This window comes from Felis catus, chromosome B3 (genome assembly GCF_018350175.1).
Source record: "Felis catus isolate Fca126 chromosome B3, F.catus_Fca126_mat1.0, whole genome shotgun sequence".
Classification (NCBI taxonomy): Eukaryota; Metazoa; Chordata; class Mammalia; order Carnivora; family Felidae; genus Felis; species Felis catus.
Genome location: NC_058373.1, coordinates 125,037,152 through 125,061,074, shown reverse-complemented (window position 1 = coordinate 125,061,074; position 23,923 = coordinate 125,037,152). Strand labels below are relative to the sequence as shown.

At 37.2% G+C, this 23,923-nt stretch overlaps 1 protein-coding gene across 16 annotated transcripts in view; it reads left to right on the top strand.

The window, feature by feature from the left end:
- CEP128 (centrosomal protein 128) overlaps positions 1 to 23,923 on the top strand; it is a 401,019-nt gene that overhangs the window by 130,511 nt on the left and 246,585 nt on the right. For all 16 annotated transcript variants that reach the window (XM_045060329.1, XM_045060322.1, XM_019833420.3 and 13 more), the window contains 2 exons: positions 2,983 to 3,633; positions 8,866 to 9,030. In XM_045060329.1, the coding sequence (XP_044916264.1) occupies positions 2,983 to 3,633; positions 8,866 to 9,030 (816 nt within the window). The remainder of the gene's footprint in view (positions 1 to 2,982; positions 3,634 to 8,865; positions 9,031 to 23,923) is intronic.

Genomic DNA, 23,923 nt, shown 5'->3' with positions numbered 1-23,923 from the left:
AGAAGAGGCACACAAGAGAAAGACAAGTGTAGGTTGAAGCCTGCCTGTCTATATAAGCAGAGAAAAATAAATAATAAAAGCAGAGAGCAAGATGTTTTGGGGGTAGAGAGATTGAAAATCCGCAATTTATAATCCAAATATACAAAGCCTGTAACTTGGAGTTTTTTTAGCATTGGAATAGCCAAATGATCTATGCATGCTGAAGTTAGCCCAAGCAAGAGAGGGAGGTAGGAAACTTAGAAATAAAAATGGGATAAAAAAACAAGCCTGATTTCTCAGGCCCCTTTCAAGTGCTTCTCCTTAAGCATTCCTGGCCTGACAAAGGGGATCCAAGTCCATTGTTTTGAATTCCCTCAAGATAAAGCTTATTCAACTGAGGGCCCCTGGGAATGTCCAGGATATTGAGGTAGCAGTTGAGACACGGTCATTTTCAGACTCAGAGACCATGTCTAGACAAAAACTTGGGCTGTGGCTACCAGCCAAGCAATTAACAAAAAGAAAATAGAACTTACTTAGTTTTTAGTAACTATATTGGCAAAGAAATTAAAAATTTGACCAATATAGTCTGTGACTGTCCACTCTAAGGCTGCCACCCGTTGTCATGTGATGTGCTGCTTGGAACACTGAAGCAGAGGGCAAAACCTGGAGAACTGTAGAGAGGCAGAGCCTGAGTTTTGAAGGGCTCTTCTTGAACTGTTCCATCTGTGGTGTTCCTGTTATGTGAGAAAAGTAAATACCTTTGCTGTTTAAACCAACTTCAGGAAGACATTATAGTCTTTTGTGTTCCAAGATGTTTTACCTGCTAAAGCTTCGTCTTGAAAATATAATTTTCATTGTCAGAGCTGCATGGAAGTCTCTTAACTTCTGGCCAGGGGCGTCTGTTATGTGTTCCACACATTAATCACTGTCTTGAAGCCACGTCTCCTTGTTCTCAGGACCATCCTGCCTGTCCTTATAGCCAAGACTTGTCCATTTCTGTCTTCTCTAGTATGGTAAGCAGAGTGACCTCCCAGAAATGAGTTACCCTAATTTTTGGACACTGTGAACATGATGAGCTATCACTCTCATGATTATGTTATATGGCACAGTTGACCTAAAGATAAGAAGATTATCCAGATGGGCCTAATCTAATCACAAGAGTCCTTAAGAGCATAGAAATTTTTCTGGCTGTTGAGAGAAGGGGAAGTCCAAGGCTTTGAAACAAGAGAAATATTCATTGTGGTGTCACTGGCTGCAGTCTGAGGAGTCCATGAGCCAAGGAGTGTGGGTGGCCTTAGAAGCTCATAGCAACCCCTGGCCCAAAGCTAGCCAGCAAACTGGGACCAGAGTGGTGAGAGCATGGAACTAAATTATTCCAACAACATGGATGAACCTGAAAGTGGAGTCTCCCCCCAAAGCCTCCAAGTAAGAGCCCAGGCCAGCTAACACCTTGATTTTAGCCTTAGGAAACCCTGGGCACAATACCTCTCCTGGCCTTAGGATCTATGGAAACAGAGAGATAATAAATGGGTATTGTTTTAAGCTACGGAGTTTGTTGGAATTTGTTACACTGCAATAGAAAAATAATACACCTACCCTTAGACCCTATAGTTCTAGCCATTTTTCCTGCCTTTCAAGGTGAATCCTTTCCTCTGTGGACCTGAGTCTTTTCAATCCAGGGACCTTGCTTTTTCAATTATACCTCTTCTTCACAGAGTTGATCACTGTCTTGAACAAATACCTCCTTGAGATCCTGGCTTCTCCTTGAACTTGAATCTTCTGTCTAACCAAACTCTTTTCTACTAGTCTTCATCCCAACCCTATGATATAGGTGTTATTGTTATCTTTATAAAGATAAATAATTTCCTTAAGGCCCAAGAATGACTTATGGCTGGACTGAGAATCATATTCAGTTCTTTCTGGTCACAGCCCAATTGCATAACCACCTCCTTTCATTATTTCTCATGCTAGCTTCATTCTGTTTCTCTTTTGCTAAAACTGACAAGGATTTGAGGAAACTATTTTTTTGGAGTGATTGCCTTATTGCAGTTTATCATGAATTGTTTCATACTGAAGTATAAAACATAAAGTATAAAACTTCCTTGTAAGTATTTGTGTCTTTAGTCATTATTTCTAATTCTGAAATGAGAATCTTAATTTTCTTTTTTCTGTCATCAAGCCGTGACATGTGCCCATAAGCAGGGACAGAGATTGTTCTCGGTGCCAGTGTTGGGGGTTGATGGGGAGAAATGATTTCAGCTTCCTTAGCCGCTGGCTTTTTCACTGCATTGGTGGCTGGTGAGGATGAGAGGGTTAGTTCTTGGCCTCCATCCTGCATTGTCAACCCTAACCTGGCAGAGAGGCTAGCGCAGGGTGATGGACATCCAGTCCCTTGACTTTTCTCTTGAGTCCCTTCCCAACCTCTCCTAATCCTATTCTCAATCTTAATCTTATTTCTGTCTTTTTGGGACTTCAAGACTCCCAGTTACATACTGGTGTATTTCTTGTCACTACTAACTTTCTTTATTAATGACGGTTGATGTCTTTCTTAGATTGTATCTTCATATATCTTCCGTATATTATCTTCCATATGTTTTTTGAGGTTTCTCCTTTTTAAAAGTGTGCTATTGAAAAAAAAAACTGTGCAATTAAAATGCAAAGAATTGTTATTTTAATTAACATTATATTATTTCAACCTCTGGTAAATTATAATAGGAGTCTTCCCCCCCCCCCATTCTTTTGCTGAATCTTATCCTACATTTAAATACTTATAATCAAGGACTGACCTGTGTTGGTGATGAAAATCTGAAACATATATCTCAATGTGGCACTACTTCAGGGTAATTGTATTTTTCTAGCCTGAAAATTATTTTTCATTAAAAAAATGGAAAAATACAAAATTTTATTTTATGAATTTTTCTTCTCCGTGTGTGTTAAACTTTATTTTCTGACAGTCCCTATGATGACCTTTACAGTGAATTTTTTTTTTTTTTTACCTGATAGATTCTAAAAGAAAAGGATGAATTGAAAAGCCAGCTTTATGCAGCGTTGCAACAGATAGAGAATCTTCGAAAGGAATTGAATGACGTCTTAACCAAGCATGCCCTTCAAGAGGAGGAACTTCACTGTAAGGAGCAGAAACTAAGTGATATTAAGGCTCATCAAGCTGACCTTGAACTAGAAGTCAAGGATTCCCTGGACACTATCCATAGGCTGGAAAGTGAATTGAAGAAGCAGAGTAAGATTCAAAGCCAGGTGAAAGTTGAGAAAGCTCACCTGGAAGAAGAAATTGCAGAGCTAAAAAAGGGCCAGGCCAAGGACAAAGCTCAACTTCTTGAGATGCAAGAGGCTGTCAAGGACTTGAGTGCCATCCGGGCCGATCTTGCTAATAAACTGGCTGAGGAACAGAAAGCCAGGAAAGAGGTGCTTAAGACCCTTGCTGACCTCAAGACACAGGCGAAATCTAGAGATGAAGAAACAGCTACAATCGTTACACAGTTAAAGCTAGAACGAGACGTTCACCAGAGGGAGCTGGAAGATCTCACATCGTCATTGCAGAGTGTGAAAACTAAACACGAGCAGAACATCCAGGAGCTGATGAAGCACTTCAAGAAGGAAAAGAGTGAGGCTGAGAATCATATTAGGACACTGAAGGTACCTGTGCTGAATTATCCTGATGCTACTGAAGGAATTTTTCTGGTGGCTCATGAAGTTAATAAAGCGTAAACTTTTAGAGATCATTTTGTATTCCTAAGCACTGAAGGGAAGATAAAACTAACAGTAAAGAGGCTTATTCTTGCCTGTTCGGCCGGGTTGAAATGAGTTATAGCAGCCACCTGGGAGCACCTATTTCAGAGCACTGAAACCCTTTAAAAAGAACGTTTAGCTATTTTGGGAGTTCAGGAAAGGCAGAGGTGGCAGTAAGTCGTGGACCTGAAATGTGCCCTCATTCAACATTTGTGACCTCCCCAAAATATAAAAGGCAAAGACTTGTCAAGGCCATAGAAGCTATAACCACAGTCCTTATTAGCATGGTAACTGAAGTGGATCCACTTATGAGCTGTGTAAACCCAAGGCTTTTGAGATTTACCCCTTCTTTTCCAAACCAAAGTTGCCTGGATAAATGCTTAATTGAGATCTGGCATTTGGGGAAATGTTTCTAGGGTCTAATGGTATCAGCATTATCCCCACGCAGGGGAGTTATTTCATAACATGATTATCAGGAGTGTGATAAATCTATCCCTCCTTCCTGCTTTAGTTTTTCTCCATAGTACTTATGATATAGATTCCATATTATTGATTTTTTATTCTCCCTTTATTAGAATGAAAAGTCCATGAGGACTGAGATTTGAGTCTATTTTGTTTACAGCTATATCTTCAGTGCCTAGAACAGTTCCTGGGACATTGTAGATATCTGTTGAATAGGTAAATAAACAGATAAGTCTTCAAGGTTAATTACAAGGTTTTCAAAATTCCTTGAAATAGAACTACCATAATAATGCTTATGACGAAAGATGAAATTATATTGAACTATCTGACATTTGTCGAATGCTTTCAGCTATTTTATGAATTCTTCCCCAGTTCCATATAGCCTACTGGCAGTAGTGGATTTGGGGTTATTAATTGGGGTGAGCAGAGCAGAATGGAGGCTGGAAGAATAGGTAAGAGGGCTTTACTACATTTCATTGAACCTAAGACACCATCAGTTGTCAGATGCATCATTATATCTACTAAGAAAAAAAAATACATAATATACTATCAGCTGCAAGACAACATCCCAAGACAGAGATGGTAAAATGTGAGAAAATATGTCTTAATATTGATGAAGTATGGCATAATAGTCTGTCAGAGTTGATGAGGACATAAAAGTAGAATCAGAGTTATGGAGAAGAGCTAATCTTAAAGAAAATAAAATATGTGTCGTATGTTGATTGATTGGCTCTTGACAATAATAATAATACCAGCAGACTTTTTTTTTTTTTTTTTTTTTTTACTACTCAGTTTGTGCTAGTCATTGTAAGAAACTTACATGGGTTAACCATTTAATACTCATGTCGTCCCTGCAGATTGTTTGGTATTTTTTTCTCTAATGAGGAAATTAAAACAGGAAGTTAATAGCTCAACGTGTTACATCTGGAAAGTAGTGGCGACCGGGTTTGAACCTAGGTAGTCAAGTGCCTATGTTCTCAACTACACTGCTATACTGGAAAAGGTTTAGAATTGATGATGACTAGGTATAGACTTGGGTGAGTAGGTGGATAATGAAGCTGTTTGTCAGGGTAGATAACACAGAACAGATTTGGAGAGAACAGTGACAAATCCAGTTTTTTAGCATGTTGAGTTTAGGTGGAAAGGACCTGAAGCCTAACCATGAAAGTCTAGGTAGAACAGTTTTCAGTGCATAATGGGTTAGACATTAAGGAGGAAATTGGGATTAAAGTTAAATATTAGGGATCCAGTAACCCATTGGTGGTAGTTGAAATCTTGGGATTTGGATGAGATCGTGTAGGGAGAAAAGAGAATTAAATTCTAGAACACCAATCTGTAAGGGAAGTACTAAGAAAGAGGTTCTAGCAAATAAGAATAAAGGATTATATGAGAGACAGGAGGGAACCAGAAGAGAATGGTATCTTGGAAACCTAATTGTGTAACAGGTTATTTTAGTTTCTGTTCTATGGAAAGTGTAAAGCATTCAAACAAAGGGTTTTAATATAGATGGTTTTTTGCACCCATGCTGTTGATTGCTAAATGTAATAGTCTGATCATGATGCTGAATAAATGTGTCTTAAAAAAAAAAAAAAAAAAAAAAGGAACCTAGGCAGGGCATTTCAGGAAAGGTATAGTCAAGAGTGTCCAATATGGCGGACAGGTTAAAAAGAAGAACTAAAAACATATCATTCCATTTGTCAGAGATTGGTGGAGAAGGTCGCTGAGGAATTGTGAGGGGGTTGGATCAAAACAGAGTGCATAGTATTCAACAGGAGACTGGGTGGTTTTCCCCATCCTTTCTTTAGGAAGTGCTTTGTGTTCATGTGTGGTGAGATGACAGTAAAACTGTAAGAAATTACCTTTATGTAAATAATATATAATTTAGAAATACGCTGTAGATATTCTGAAAATTTTAGGCATTTTTTAAATTTGAAAAACAGATATAGGAGGGGTGTTATAACCACTCTTTAATGTAGTACAAAAGCAGCATAAGAGCTTAAAAAGAGAACCAGAGATTGTGAAAGCCCAGCGCTTTTTATTTTTATTTTGTTTTATTTTATTTTATTTTATTTTATTTTATTTTATTTTATTTTATTTTATTTTATTTTATTTTATTTTATTATTATTTTATTATTATTTTTTTAATGTTTACTTATTTTGAGAGTGAGAGAAAGAGAGAAAGAAAGAAAATCCCAAGCAGGCTCTGGGCTGTTAGCACAGAGCCCCACACAGGGCTAGATGCCAGGAACCATGAGATCATGACCTGAGCCCAAATCAAGAGTCCTGCACTTAACAAACTGAGCCCCCTAGGCGCCCCCCAGCACTTTCATTTTAAAGTTAATGAGTTGCCTATCAGGAACAACCCTTGCCTCCTGCTATTTCATTTACATAATTCTATACTTTTTACTTATTTATGTTAATTAAAAGGAGTTAATAATGGTCATCATAGGTGATTTAGTATACTGAATTACGTACAGGAGGACTTTGGACAAGTAGCTCTATAAATGTTATGTTTCTTTGTCTTTTGGCTTCACCTTTATTAGTTTTCTGAGTCTAACAAATGCCTATACGTTACCCATATTTTTTCTCACAATATATATTTTCCCCATCTAGAACTACCCTTACGCTTTTTTTAAATTTAAATGTAAAATATTTTAATGAAATACTCTAGCTACTATTAATATTTGAAGGATATTGGGTTATCACCTCATCATGATTTCACCAAAAATTTTGGTAGAGCCTTTTTATGGAATCAAAAGACCAAGGATTTGAACTCTTTTGCTACGTGCTGGCTTTTTGACCTCAGTCAAGTTACTTAACCTTTTTGCACCTCATCGATAAAATGGGACTAGTAATGTCTTTATCACAGGGTTTTTGTGATATCACTTTGTAAACCTTAGAGTGAAGTGTAAATGTAATAATAAAACCGCAACAAGAAGTAAGTTCTTAGTCAAATTTAGGCATTAGTGTGCTGGTAAATATTTCAAAATAGGCTCTCAGGGAGTACAGGGGGAAACACTGATTTACAGGCTTTGTCGGGTTTAGTGTTATATAAATACATCATTTGATTTCAGACTATGAAAGAAGATATCACCGAAGAGGGACAGTGTCGCGAAGACATGGGCACAGCTGGTTCTTAAGGCTCCCTGAGCCAGCTCCAGCTTGCCGTTGGCTTTAGGGGGAACCTTGTATACCTAAGAGTTTCACTGATCATAAAGAAAAGGCAGAGCGTTCTCTTGAAACTTAAAATCATAATTGAGCAATTTTCCTGATGAGAAACTTTATTTTGTAGTTTTATTTTGGGGTTGTGAAAACAGGATTCCTCATTAAAAATCAATTCTTTTGTTAATTTAAAATGGCATCTAGTCTTAGGTGCATTTTGTGAGGTGAATATAATATAGATTTTGTCGAAAGCTGACAAAACTTCCTTTCAGGAAATTGATTCCAATGAACTAATTCTTACATCCCTGATTACACGTGTATAATACACTTGTAAAAAGAAAAGAAACATATATTTTAGGAGTTAATATATTTTAAGCAGATCACAGGTAGTTGCTTACAGCCTGTTGGTAACTGGTAGGTATGACCAGTTAACACTGACAAGTGTATGCAGCTGGTTTTTTAAAAATGACAAATTTACCTTTTTAAAGGCAGTGCAGCAGAGTAGTTGAAAGCATGGACATTAGAGAGAACTCTTGGGTTCACATCCTGGCTCTGCAGTTACTCATTAAATATCCTGGGTCAAGTTATGAGTGTCTCTGGGCATCAGCTTCAAAAAAGGAGGCAGTAAAAGTAGTACCTCCCTGGTCGGGTTCCTGTGAGGACCAAATGAGGGAAAACTATGCAGAGAGGTCTGAGAGTAGTGCAGTGCCTGACGTATAGCAAGTGTGTACGTTGTTGTTATTTTTAAATTCATTTAAAATGTTAAATGTTTATTTAAAATAGCACTTAAAATGGTATCTTAAGTTTCACATGCCTGGCAAATCTTTATTGAATCCCATACATGGAATAGATTATTTCTCACTTTTTCTGAAACTTGATTCTGGCTTATTCCAAAAAAAAAAAAAAAAAAAAAAAAAAAGAGCAAATACCAGGTACTTTCTTATGCTGTTGGTACTGAAACAATCACTGGCAAACTCCTTTTCACGTTAAATTTTTTTGTAGTTGCTTGGCTGCCATGATTCATAATCCTTTTAGCCTCAAGGGTGGTTCGGTAATTTTGTGGTGCTGAAAATACATAATTCTTTCACAAAACCCAGGATCGTAGTTGAAGAAACTGATCAGTCAGTACTGTGTCTTAGTAATTCCTTTTTGGGATACTTCTGTCATAAGCTCTCAGCAGAGTTGGTGTCCCCTCCCTGGGCTGTCACAGTATCTGCTTCTGCCTTTATTAACACTCCTCATTCATTGTTGTGGAACAGATAGCTGCGTCTGATGCCTCTACTCTTCGTATTCGTTATCTCCGCACCTAGTGTGGTACCTTTCACTGAGGAAGTGCTCTGCGAGCGCTGAGGAGTGATTGAATAAATGCAAAGGGCATTTCCTTTGTGTGTATGTTTCTGTACAGCTGCGTAGAGCAAAATCTTGAAGTTTTTGCCCACTGATCAAATGTGTACTTTTTTGGTGTACAATTTGCCTGTGGCCAGTGGACTTTCTCTTTTCTTCTCTTTTTCTCAGGCAGAAAGCATAGAAGATAAGAATACGGCTAAAGTCCATCGTTGTCAGCTAGAGAAGTTGAAATCACAGTGTGACAGGCTGACAGAGGAATTAAGCCAGAATGAACAGGAGAACAAAAAACTGAAGCTAAAATATCAGAGTTTGAAGGACCAGCTAGAAGAAAAGGTAAACATATGAATGAATGCTCATTTTAAAGACGAATTCAAATTTCTTCTAGGATTTCTTCTTAGGGTACGTTTTATGTATTAATAAATGCTAATTGTAGTCTTTCATAGGTAAATTGTATTGGTGCCAGAATAAAATGTTAGTTGATTAAAATGATGGATTTTTATTCTTTGAACCGACTGTTAACATTCTACTACATTAGATGTTTAAGTTTCTTCTGGGTCTTAAAATAGTTTAGAGGCAAGGTAGCAAAGAAAGGAATTCTGGTTTATTGAGGACGTGCTATACGTCAGGCATTTATGCCAGTTTATTTACATATGTGTCCTTATTCAGTTCTCACAACTCTGGGTTGGATTTTATTGATCCCTTTTAACCTATGAGGAAACTGAGGCTCAAAATAAAACCTGTAATAGTTAAGTGCACGCTATATGACAGGCACTTTTAATGCTCATGGTAATTTTGTGAAATAGATACTATCATGCTCATTTTTGCACTTGTAGAGATGGAATCTTAAGAAGGTTGGTAACCTTGGAACATCCCTAGCAGGCTTACCACTTTCCTTTCAGTAGATGTGTGAATTTATTTTGAGTATCTGCTGTACACAGGAATTGGGTAGAATATGAGGGACTTTTAGAGAGTCACTACTTTTGTGGCAAAAGTCAACTAAAAATAGAAGACAGAATATTTTTCTTCTACCTGCTTCCAAAAAAGATTTGCAATTGAGTGTGATAGAAGTCAAATGTAAATAAAGATGACCATTGAAATACTGATAGTAGAAGACAGCATAAACTGGGCCAAATGAATCCTGTACTTGATAAGGGTTACTAGCATCTGTGAGGAAGGTGCTACCACTGGGTAGGATATCATAAAATGCTTCATAAACCTTCCTTAATGCTTTACTGATCTTTTCCTCTTTTTTGTATTTTGCAAAATTCCTATATTTTGTACACACACACACACATTTTTTTTTTTTTTTTACCTTTCTAGTAATTCTTAAAATCAAGGAAATAAGATAGAAGTTAGGTGTTTATGATTAAATGTGCTAAATTAAGTTGCTGAATTTAAGCCTACAATCTTGACAACTGCTGCAATTTCGTTCTTATGTCATGTTTTGGTTTTAGTGTGTCCAGTGTTCACACATATTTACTGTTATCTCTTGCTAGGGTGTAGTTGCTGTGGAGATAATGCAAAACATTCCAACTTTTCTGTAATTAAAATTCTAGTCAGAAGACTGTGTTAACATGGTTTATATTTACCTATTTACATTTAAGAAATAGTGGTTCAAATTTCATATATTGGAATGTAAGTTTATCTTGTTCTGCTTAAATATTTCTTAACTGATTCTGTTTATGATGTTCTAGATATATATGTTCTCAGGCATTCAGATAAATGGAGCATTTACCTTAGGACAGAGTTTCAAGAATTATTGACTGTATTCCATTGCTATGTATTGAGCATCCAGTATGTGGCAGGCCTTGTGCTGGGTGGTGAGGGTTGGATGTAGATAAGACACAGGTCTGCAACTGAATGCTTATGACTGGATTGTGAAAAACTAAATCCCTTTCAGTTGTTAAAACTGTATTGTTGAGTCTTGACATTGGGTACTAATGCAGAGACAAGGTATCTCCTGAGTCTAAACTGGAGAATGATCTTAAAGATACAATAGTCTTAAACACACCTACATAAATATATATATATATATACCTTATATGCTTGCTTTTCTTTAATATCCTTTTTGTGTGTGTGATTATATACTTTTGGTTGACTTAGCTGTTTATGTTGACTCATGCCTTAGGATATGCCTACATATGAATCAAAATTTTGTTGGGTCAGGGCGTCTGGGTGGCTCAGTTGTTTTGAGTGTCTGATTCTTGTTTTCAGCTCAGGTCATGGTCTCACAGTGAGTTTGAGTCCCCCACTGGGCTCTGCACTGACAGTGTGGAGCTTGCTTGGGATTCTCTCTCTCTCCATCCCCACCCCCTCTCTCTTTCTGTCTCTCTGCACCCCCGCCTCAAAATAAATAAATATTTTTTTGTTGCGTTAAGCCATCTATAAATAGGGCTGAGAGGTGATAATACTGTTAGTGGCTATAGGCAGAACGTTGAGTGTCAATCATTTTCTAGCTGTATGTCTTTGGGCAAGTTGCTTAAAACTCAAAGCCTGTTTTATCATCTTTGAAAAGATGATAGAATTAGATGTGAAAGTAATTCTATTATAGAATTAAATGTGAAAATGTATATAAAGTGCTTGGCAGAGTGATATCTAATAAGCTATTAGTAGTGTCAATTAGTAGATGCCATTATTTTGTTATTGTTGTGTTCCCAGATATTGCTGATTAGTGGTTCAACCAATCAATCAACCAATCAGCAAGTATTGATTGACTGCCTGTGGTTAGTCTAATAATGTGTTAGGCAGTGAGGGGCCAGGGAACTGGGAATAAAAATTATTGCACAACTATGCAGATTGGAAGTTTAGAATGAGACTGCGTTGAGTCACTTGAGACAGATGGCCCCCAAAAGGAGGCTCCCTCGTGAAAAGACCTGGCAGTTCTATCAGCAAGTGATACTGAAGGCACGTGTGTTAAGCAAACCAAACAGGTGGGAGGTATTATAATATGTTTTCTATTGGAGGACAGGAATCAAATCTTGATTGTTTTTCCATCTCCAAGATCAGGCATAGAGCCAGGTACACAGTAGATAATTTATAAGTAAATTGTGGGTAAAGGGGTGTGTGTGTATACACACATACATGCTTATACATGTATGTAACAGATAAAAAATATGAATAACCTATGGGTATATATATGTGTGTGTGTGTGTTGTGGCCAGACTGCAGAAGGTAAAAAAAGAAAAGATGAAAATACATTTTCAGTGGGAAAAAAAAAAAAGGCCCTGTGACTTGTAGCCCAAAGATTACTATGTGAGCAGTGCAAGTGAACTTGGTAAATGGGGCCTTATGCATTGAAGAGGTTTCAAATGTGGTTTTTCTGCAATCAAAGGGGAAGCCTTTCTTGTTTGCCTAACACAGCATTATTCTTGCATGCCCGTTTTAGGGCGTTAATACACACTTCCCCTCTTTTTTTTTTTTTTAAGTGTTTATTTATTTTAGAGAGAGCGAGTGTGAGCCAGGGAGGGGCAGAGAGAGAGGGAGACAGAGGATCTGAAGCGGGCTCTGCACTGACAGTGGAGAGCCTGATGCAGGGCTCAACCTCACAAAGCATGAGATCACGACCTGAGCCCAAGTCGGCCACTTATGCTACTGAGCCACGCTGGTGCAGCATACTTCCTTCTTTTTTAAATGTCTTGCTACTATTTTGACTGCATACTTTAGGTCTTTGTTTTTTGTCATGTTCTTACTTGGTAAGCTAAGAAATGTTAAAATTTCATCAAAATTCATATAAAGCATTAGCATCAGCAGCCTTAATCAGGCGATCAGGAGAAGATTGCTGTTGGTATATATGCACAGAATAACTAACTTTAGCATATTTTCCTAGTGCATTCAGTGGTGATATGTGGTAATAAAATGCATTTTTTTCCAACATCTGATTTTGCTTTAACATCAAATGTTATTTTTCAATTTTACATGACAAAGAGAACAAGTATTATGCAACCACAGAATTTTTACATATGCATTTAAAACTTTATTATGAGCTTCTTACCAGGGAAAAAGCTCTCATGAAGTGTTAGAACTTTTTCTCCATCTACAGTGTCATTGAAATTTATTATTCCTTTTGCTTAAAATTTTAAAAGAAAGTATTTGATTTCTTTTGTTCTAAAAGGATATTAATATTAATCTTTTTATTTTTCTGGTTTTACCTGGAAACTCATAATGTTGTTTATTTTATCAGAAATCTATTTTTATTAGTTTCCCTGAAATCTAACTCATCAAAAGAGTTCATGTATAATTAAGTCATTTTTGCTCAGCAGGTCAACATCAAAATTTATATAGTGAAGGTTTTAAATGTTTTATCTATACAGACCTATATCTGATCCAACCTAAAAAAATTATTAAAGTATGAGTTTATTAATGATTATTAATGGTCATTTTTGTGGAGCTTTTCAAATAATTTTGTAGTGTAAGTATTAAACATTGTTTTTAATTTTGAACATATTTACATAATGTTTGGGACATAACTAGTGTCTAAAAAAATTGGGAGAATATTATTTTGTAGATTATTCTGTTCATACTATGTGTATTATCTTGAACCTTATGTTTTAGAAGAATGACTGTTTTATGAAAAAATATATAAAATATTTTATTCAGATACATTCATAAGCAATGCAAAAAATGCTATAAAAATGTGAATAATATTCTGAGATGTTTTCCTATGTCCAATGCAGACATAATGAAGACATTAATTTTCAGGAATTAGGGTAACAATTGGGGATATTCATTTTTATAAATTCTGAAATTATAGGTTTAGAAAATATATTGTTCTTTATAAGGGAACACTTAAAAAGTATGAAAACAGGGACTCAGTGGGTTAAGTGTCTGACTTTGGCTCATGTCATCATCTCAGAGTTCGTGAGTTCAAGCCCCGCATCAGGCTGTGTGTTGACAGCTCAGAGCCTGGAGCCTGTTTTAGATTCTGTGTCTCCCTCTCTCCCTGCTCCTCCCCCACTTGTGCTGTCTGTCTGTCTGTCTGTCTGTCTCTCTCTCTCTCTCTCTCTCTCTCAAAAATAAATATTAAAAAAATTTTTTTAATTAAAAATGTAAAAACTTATAAAGCAAATTTTCATTGTGGAAAATGCAGGGTACTTTATAGGGAAGGTTTAAAAACTCATCTATAATCTCACCACCTAACTTTCCTACATTCAGTTTTTGGTGAAATTCTTTTCAGGGTTCTTTTCTATACACACAGATACTCAGGTCCCATTTGGGATCATTTGCCATGCACAGCTTCATAGTCTGAATTTGCATGTCATTGAACATTTTTCAAAATCAAGTTTATTTGGGGCGCCTGGGTGGCTCAGTTGGTTGAGCATCTGCCCTCGGCTCAGGTCATGATCTCTCAGTTTGTGAGTTTGAGCCCTGCATCGGGTTCTGTGCTGACAGCTCAGAGCCTGGAGCCTGCTTCAGATTCTGTGCCTCCTCCTCTCTTTGCCCCTCTCATGCTCTGTCTCTCAATAATAAATAGATGTTAAGAAAAAAAAAGTTTTTTTTAATTGTTTATTTAACGCCCAGTATTTTATCTGGTGAACGTGGCATTCTTTTGTTGTTGATTTATATTACTGTTTTTTCTATTTTAAAATTATAGATCAAGTAATTTCTATCCAAATAATCTAGTACTTTCCATATTTGGATATTTCATTTGTATTTTTTACTGATTTAATTCTAAGCAGAATTATGCAAATATGCTTCTTGCTACTAGATATTCAAACCTGGAAGAGAAAGGTATTTACTGTCTTCATTTTGCTTTCTCCTTTAATCCACCCCTAAACACAACCACGTGCAGAACTTCCTCTGTTACTGGAGATGCTGTCACATGGATACATATACCTTGTGATTATAGCTAGCCATGGCAACGTTGGAAGATTTTTCAGTAGTTTGTTTTTCTGTCCCATATCTGTATGCTAGATTTTGATTTTTTTTAATAAACATTGTCTCAGATTTACAAGATCGCACTGTAATATTGTGCAGAGGTGGTGGTTCCCAAAACATTTGGCACCAGTGTAATTCTAAAGTATGAAAGAGCCTTGAACAGTACCAACCTCCCCATTCTCCCCCCTGCTTTTATAGATGAGGCAGTTGTGACCTAAAGAGTTAATTGACTTGCCCAAGTGTTCTCAGCTGTCCATTGGTAGAAATGGAAATAGGAATCAGGTTTACCAATCCTATTCTCTCTATTGTTTCAGAATTTATAGGACCTACTATATTGATTATGTAGGTTATTTGGGATGTTTAGTTATCTCATATAATTCTTGCTTATTTCTGTAGTATACTGAATTCTCTTTAGAGGACTTTTTTTCTCTGTTATTCTTTCAGGAAATGAGAATCCTTGATGAAACAATTAGGAGCACGTTAAAGCCACACAGATGGTGCGACATCCAAGGCAGTTCATAGGAACCTAAGTTGTTGAGTAGATCAGGATTCATAGAAATGCATTTTTGTTCCTTCCCACAAAATGCTTTATTCAAGTTATTTGTGAAGCGACACCTAGCAACATATTTTAAAGCTATGATTATATTGGATTAAAACATTTAGGAGATAGTTTTCTTATACAAAATGTGGATCTTTGAAAAATGGTAATTACAATTCTCATTTGCAAATGTAATCATGATACCCATTTTTACAGATGGTGGAGACTGAGGTTAAGAGTGTAATATAGTGAGTTGCCCAACATTGCACAGCTTGTGGTGGAATCAGGATATGAGCAAAAATTCCTTGTATTTTTTCCCCTTTATTTACTGCCAGTAAAATGACTCACATTTGTATCTTTTCATTGAACTCATAGTGTTGAATTTAAATTTAGGGTTATTATATTCAACAGATTACCATATACTCTTTCATTTTTTTAGCTTTACACCAATTTTGGAAAAGGAGTCATCAGATTTTGTTAGAAAAATCAAATTAAAACCTGATATTGTGACATAAAATATATCCATGGCAAGAAAATATGAATCAATGTTGTTTAATTTTGTGTTTCAGTTCTAATTTGACCATCTGTTAAGGACTGCTACTTTTCATGATGTGGAAAAATACATATGATTGTCAGATGCCTATTCTATAAAATATTCACTACTTTGCAAAATCACATTTCTGTATTTTCTTTTACTAAAAACTCAGATCGTAGCAGGCACAGTTCTCCGATTTCAGTGGTGTGTGTGTGTGTGTGTGTGTATTTGTTTTTTGTTTTTTTTTGTGTGTGTGTGTGTGTGTTTTTCAGTACAAAAAGAAATAGAAGCAAATGAGTTGTGACTTCTTTCACTTACTTTAGGTCATTTTTAAGCAGACTTACTTTTTCTTTGGTGTTTCATCTATTTTAAAAGTGTAAGTAGGATAAAGCTGTAGCTACCACATATTAATTTGGAGGCAAATTTAAAGCAGATACTCTAAATAAACACTGACTACAATGTTACAAGTAATTTCCTTTGAGATTGCTGTCATCTTAAAAAAAAAACCAAAAAAAACAAAAATAGTAAGATGGTCAAATTAAAGGTAAAATGATAAATTTTGTATATGTCATTTATAAAGTGATTTTAATTGAACCACTTATAGTCATTAAGTCCAGAGTAGTCCTTGACTTTTACAGAGAATTGGCTGAAGCATAAGACTGCTTACCATGTATGAAATACTATGCCAGATTTTAAGAAGCAAATTTAAAATGCAAAGGTGACATGACTATGCATTGACTGGGTTGGGGGGCAGTTACACATGCAGCTGTGGCAGAGGATGGGGCAAGAAGTAAAAGTTGTATAGAAGTACATTTGGTCTCTACTTTCCAAAATGGAACGTAGGTATGGAGAAGCCATTTTCAAGCTCTGTTCCATTGGCAGTGACTTTTCCACTAACCATTTGCAATCAAGGAGGTCGACTTTAAATAAAGGTAATGAGTAAAGTCAGAGTTTGCATCTTTATCATTCCTGATTTGGACTTGATTGAGAGGCCTGCCATTCAATCCTTAATTTATTGAGTGGTTGATAACTACAGGGGCTTGAGAGGAAAGTAGTCTTGTTGGACACTATCCTTTAAAATCCTGTACTGTTAGTTTGATTTCATTTAATTTTGAAATTGTGAGTGATACCCATAGTGTAGGAATTAGGCTAAATAATGGTACACATGGTTGTGGTGTGGAAAGCCAAGGGGAAAAGTTCTATATTATATCTGTTTCAGTGCTTTGTTGGAAGTTAAGCAGGCCTAGCCTGCTTGCTTTGGTAGACCCTAAAAGGAAAAATAAAATGAATGTCCAGGTTTGTTTTCATTGAGGTTTCTTTCTTTCTTTCTTTTTTTTTTAATCACAATTTAAAATGACTCAATCTGTTTTGTCATTTAATGTTGAACAAGTAATATTCTGTTAATTTTAGGAACAAAAACAAACAGGAGGTACTCATTGCTTACATAAGTTATATTATTTAGAAATTTGTTTTTAAACTTTCCCCCCATATTCTTTCATAAGAATAAATGCATGCTTAAGCATCTTTTAAGAAATACAAAAAAGGAGAAGAAATCCTGATGGTTTTTAAAGACACTGTAAACTTATAAACATTTGTCTGGTGATGAATGATGCATTTTTTTCTTTTGAAAATTAAACAATGTTCGTTCCAAATGCATAATTTGAAACTCTAGTTGTTTGTTTCCTTGTCCATATTTTGTTTCAGAAATAGAAATGCATCAAAAGTGGCTGATTTTAAATAACTAACGTTATTTCTGTTTCCCAGCATTTGACTTAAGAGAAATACGTAATGATTGCAAAATGGTCCTAAAACTTAATGAATGCATAAAATACCCTTCAGTGGTATTTTTGTTTCCAACTTTGAATATTAATTTCTAGGAATGTATCCAGTACATATCCTGACACCTTTCTGATTATGCTGCCAATGATCTTTGTATTGCTCAATATTCCCCTAGAAAAAGATACTTAAAAAGCCCGAGGCAAGAATAATTTCCTTAAGTGGGGTTAGAAGTTTAAATCTGAATTTCCATTTTTTGGTTTTTGTTTTATAGATAACTTTCCTATGCCTGCTTAAGACTAGGCTATGGATTGGAAAGTCTTTCATACTCAAATTTTAATGTGCATCAAATCATATATCCAGTGTTCTAATTATGCCTTCCTTTTTTTCAGTTAGCTCTACTGTTTTACTAATGCTCTCAGTTCTTATTTTTAGTATGCTATTAATCCTAACTTCTTCCCTTCCTTTGAAGGAAATAGTGTAAAGCATCTGCTTACAGAGGAGAAGAGAGTATATCTAACCCACAAAATAGGAGCAGTTTTACTTTAGGAAACCAATCTTCCAGTAGGAATTACAATGTTCTTTTGCTTTTTAAATACATGTAAAGAATCATCTCATTCTCTCACACATGGATCCGTACTTAATTTGTCAGCAGACCTTATTGATTCTACCCTTAAAACTTATTCTGCATCTGATCGCGTCACACCACAAGGCAGTGCTCTCACTTTTGTGACATCACCTTGCCTTGATGGTTACAATAACCTGTAATTGACAAGATGATTGCTTTCAATGAATTTACTAATTAATTTATTGCAAACATAAACTTACAGAAACACAAGCAGTCACTTGAGTTCAGAGGTTCTGTTTTTTTTTTCATTATCATATAGTTGGGGTCTGTTCTGCCTAGCGCATAGAGAATACACACACACACAAATGCTCACAGGATGAATGGAACGTAGGAGAATATATATGTTTCAGAAAGATTTATTGATTGACTGCTGTGTGACACACTACTAGGTACTGGGATGTTTAAATAAAGAATAAGATCTCTACCCAACAGGAACTCACAGTCTGGTGGGGAGACAGACATAAAAGACATTCAAATAGTAAGAACTCTAGGGGAAGCTTGTGTAAAGTGCCTTGGGAGCATAGAGAAGGGGTAGACATTCCTATTATTCCTAAGAGCTCAGTTATCTGTTGTTATAATATCCATGTGGGTGAGGAGGGAGGTTCCTCATGTTACTGCACTTCTATAGGAAGTAAAAAATTCAGTTTATGACCTTCCCTTGTCCTCTTTATTCCTGAGTAGTGTTGGGTTCACTGAGGACAAAAGATTTACATAGGTTAGATCCATGGAGACTTTTTTTTTTTTTAATTTTTTTTTCAACGTTTATTTTTTTGGGACAGAGAGAGACAGAGCATGAACGGGGGAGGGGCAGAGAGAGAGGGAGACACAGAATCGGAAACAGGCTCCAGGCTCTGAGCCATCAGCCCAGAGCCCGACGCGGGGCTCGAACTCACCGACCGTGAGATCGTGACCTGGCTGAAGTCGGACGCTTAACCGACTGCGCCACCCAGGCGCCCCAGATCCATGGAGACTTTTAAAAACTGATCTGAATTGTTGATTGTGGAAGTGTTGCTTTGTTTTATTTTTTTGCGTATTTTTTGATACCAATCTAAACATTTAATATATAGCCGTACTTTGAATTTAAGAAATGCACCATCATATAAAGGTCTTGTATTTTTCAGAAATAAGTTTGTAGAAAGTAGTTATGGTGTGGCCAATACTTAATGTTTTTTTTTTTTTTTTCTTGCTGTTTTGCAAGACAGTTTGAACTGCAGTGTGGTAGTTTTCCAGATTAAAGTCTTTTCAGATACCCTGTAATATCTGTGGTAGATCCTTCTCTTTTAGTTGTGCTGAAGTTTCTGACTTGGTTGCCATTTCATTGTAACTTAACTTCCTTGCAGCTGAGTCAACTCTGTTGGCATAAGTAATATGAGCTTTCTTTAGAGAGTTAGATAAATGGCTTCCAGACAGATCCAATTTTTGTTCAGGATAGTTTCAAAATTTGCCTTGTAATGCCAGTGTCCTGAATTTAAGGCTTAGGCATAACAGTTATCTTGAGTTACAGAAATATTCTTTCTCAAAACTTTTTAGGCAGGGGCGCCTGGGTGGCTCAGTCGGTTGGGCATCTGACTTCGGCTCAGGTCATGATCTCGCGGTTCATGGGTTCGAGCCCTGCATCGGGCTCTGTGCTGACACCTCAGAGCCTGGAGCCTGTTTCAGATTGTGTGTCTCCCTTTTTCTCTGGCCCTTGCTCTCTCTCTTTCTCTCTCTCAAAAGTAAATAAACATTAAAAAAAAAAAAACTTTTTAGGTGATATGTGCTGATCTATAATTTCAACATGCCATGCTTCCAATAACTTTGTATTACATTATGTTAGCTTAAATTCCAACCTTTAATATAATTTGATCTCTCTCTGCCTCTTATCCTATCTCTCCCCCACCTACTGCTGATGTGTTAAAGATGGCCTTGGGGCTGAAATATTGTCATTCTTGATTATTCAATTTAGTTTTCAGTGAAGGAATAGCTTTAACTTTGTAATTAATGACTTATTTAGTCATGGGAGTGTGTTTTATTTGCTAAAATCTTTATTTTAAGGTATATGAAGAACTGTTTTCATGTCATGTAACAACCGTATTGGAAATAACATGGCTTTTCTGGAGCTCTTAAGACATTGAAGGAATCTCAAAATTTTTGCCAAGGATGTAACATTTTGGACATGGTCTAGTTTTACTATAGTTCTATTTCCATTAAGATTGTGTCTACTTGTAATCTTTACAGCCTTTGGGAAAGTGAATGTTCTGAGTTGTGAAGAGCATGTGGTAACATAAATATATAATCAGAGAACATTTCGTATCCTTTGAATTTATAGCTCCATTGATCAAGCCAGTCAACATTGTGTGTGTGTGTGTGTGTGTGTGTGTGTGTGTGTGTGTGTGTGTGTGTGTTTGATGAGATCGTGAGCAGTATTTTTTTTAACTTACTTTAGACACAAATGTTAACGGTGTAATCCCTTCCTATCCTGAAATGGAAACTTCATAAAATATTTGCTATTTTGACAGTGGAACTGTACCTTGCTAGGGTGCGATTAGTGTACTTTTTGACTGAAATCTGCCAGGAGCAGATTTTATGTGCACATGGTACATATCCAGTATAGATGGATAGCCCCTAAAAGTTTAGGCTATTGATGGTGTTCTCTCCTCCTCCTCCTCCTCCTCCTCCTCCTCCTCCTCCTCCTCCTCCTCCTTCTCCTCCTCCTCCTCCTCCTCCTCCTCCTCCTTCTCCTCCTCCTCCTCCTTCTCCTCCTCCTCCTCCTTCTCCTCCTCCTCCTCCTCCTTCTCCTCCTCCTCCTCCTCCTCCTTCTCCTCCTCCTCCTCCTCCTCCTCCTCCTCCTCCTCCTCCTTCTCCTCCTCCTCCTCCTCCCTCTCCTCCTCCTCCTTCTCCTCCTCCTCCTCCTTCTCCTCCTCCTCCTCCTCCTCCTTCTCCTCCTCCTCCTCCTCCTCCTTCTCCTCCTCCTCCTCCTTCTCCTCCTCCTCCTCCTCCTTCTCCTCCTCCTCCTCCTTCTCCTCCTCCTCCTCCTCCTCCTTCTCCTCCTCCTCCTCCTCCTTCTCCTCCTCCTCCTCCTCCTCCTCCTCCTCCTCCTCCTCCTCCTCCTTCTCCTTCTCCTCCTCCTCCTCCTCCTCCTCTTTCTCCTCCTCGTGTATTTCATGTATGTCGTGTATTTCATTTGTAATAATGTCCATTCAGAAGTATTTTTTGTACTCTTTCTTTTTTTTAAACTTTTTTTTTTTTTTAGTTTGTTTATTTTGAGAGAGCACAGCATGGGAGGGGTAGAGAGAAGTAAAGACAGAATCCCAAGCAGGCTCTCTGCTGATAGCACAAGCCTGATGCAGGGCTTCAACTCACAAACTTTGAGATCATTACCTGAGCTGAGATCAAGAGTCAGATGCTTAACTGCCTGAGCCACCCAGGCACCCCTCAACTTATCTGGCATTTAAAAATTTTTTTCTTTAATGTTTATTTATTTTTGAGAAACAGGGAGAGACAGAGCATGAGCGGGGGAGGGGCAGAGAGAGAGAGGGAGACACAGAATCCGAAGCAGACTCCAGGTTCTGATCTGTCAGCACAGAGCCCAACGTGGGGCTCAAACCCATCAACCGCGAAATCATGACCTGAGCCCACGTCGGTCGCTTAACTGAGCCACACATGCATCCCTTATCTGTCATTTTAATAGAGAGCACTTAGGGAACCAGGGGACTCAGGTCATGGGCTATGGCCTCTTTGATTTTAGTCTGGTTATTTGGTCTTTCTGAGCTTTGGTTTCCTCACTTGTGTAACTAAGGATTGAGTTTTTTCTCTAAGGTTCTTTCTCAGAATCAGGCATGGTCTAGGATATCTTTCTTTTTGGATCATATAGACTACTATAAATAGTTAGCTTCATCTGTTTCTATCTCTTGAACCCTGTCCTCCTACTCCCCCACAGATAAGCTCCTTATGATCCCACAACCCAGACATTTGTGTCCATTCATGCTGTGAAACATTGACTTTGGACTATTTTCCATATTTCTAGAAGTCCAGTGCCCTATCCATTGTACCACAAAGCCACCTTTTTCTTCCATATTTCTAAATAGTCTCTAAAATCCCTTGTGTTACTTTTAGTTCTGTAGATATATAATAGCTTTTGATTAATCTTATAGTAGAGTTATCGCTCCTTCTGAATTCATTAGAGAACCAGGGAATAGTCATAATAGTGCCTAAATATTATCATCTCCCCTTATTAATTCATATACCTTCAAATCAGACAGGATGGTTGGATTAATGTCAACCAGTTTCCCACTTGTCCCACAGAATTAGCCAAGCTTGTTCGATTCGTAGAGCTATTTCTGAACCTGAAGCTGGGACAAAAAGCTAATTCACTGGGTATTACGGTTGGTATTGAGATAGGTATTCTCCAACCAGAAGAATGGGGCAAAACAAAAGGGATGACATTTCAGGGAGTTATTTTTTGGTTATATGAGGACAGGAGCCTTATCTGATTCACTCTGTCCCTAGTACTCAGGAGAACATCTCACCACAGTAGGCCTTCCATAAAAATTTGTTGAATGAGTGAATAAATCAAATTACAATTCCTTGAGTACAGAGTAGAAGAGCTTACTTAACTTTTAGATTTAAGGTCTTAGAGGGCATGTGGGTGGAGAACCAATATGGTGGAGTGCCTGAAATTGAGTTAAATAAAAGAACATGGATTTACCTGGAATGTGACTTAGTAAGGGTACAGGGTTCCTTATTTAATTCTTAAGTACAGCACTTAGACTAATGGAAAGATGTGACAGTTTTGTCAAGTATCCTATTCTTGGAATCTAGGGCTGGTCACATAGGGCTTCGATGACCATTTGTCAGAAATGTCAGAGAAGGGATTCCTGAAAGAATAATAGGTAATTTGACTTACTGATCTAAAAGGTCCATGTGAGTTCATCGTTTTGTGAGTTTTACTTCAAAGGGAGGTTGGACGTAGCATGTGGACTATCTCACCAAAAATAATGAAGTGGATGATGAAGTTTTCAGTCTTTGCTACAGAGATTGAATTTATGGAGCCTTTTCTGACAATGTTAACATTTTCAGGAATATCAAAATACAGAAATAGTTTTGTCTTCTTATTGATGAGTCAAGTGATAGAGAGCACAGAAAAGTGATAGTGGATAGAGGAAAGCCAGATCTGAGGGAAATGAGAAAAGAAGGAAGAGTTAGAATATCATTGTTAATTGCTTGGGTTTAGAATATCAACAGGTGTCCTCCAGGTGCCTCAGTAACCCCTGATAGAATATTTTCTTTATTAATGTCACACCAGTGAGAATATAGCAGCAGTCTGGAGGTTTATGAATGCATAAAAAGAACTTCCTAGCACACCTCAGTAGCCTCTGAGTACATGTAGGTCTGCATGATGAAACGATCTTTCCGGTGTTGAATCTGAGTCTTCAGAAAATATTAAATCATTTCTTCAGCAAAGTTGGAGAGTTTAAAAGATGATTGTAAACATGTTTTGTTGTCTCCCCAAATTAGCAGTTTATTGAGGGAGGCTTGCACACAAACAATTATATTACAGCTTGATACATTTTTAAAAAACTGTGACATGTGTAATATGCTCTGGGAACATTCTGCATTGGGCAATCAGTAAAGAAAGGAGACTAGATCTTGGAGGATAAGCTTAGAAGGATAGGAAGTGTAGGTGGTCGGTACGTAGCAACAGTACAGAGGCAAATACCTTCACACAGGGACTTGGCAGTAAGGTTGCTTTGTAGTAAGTAAGCTTGAAAGTCATCACGTATTGTTCAGAGCCTGGGTGTTAATTTTTCAGAAAGCCTCTTAGGTGAAAGCAAGACTGTGAAGATATCAGTGTATCTAAAGAGATGCAGTATCAATCAGGTGGGAGAGAAACTGA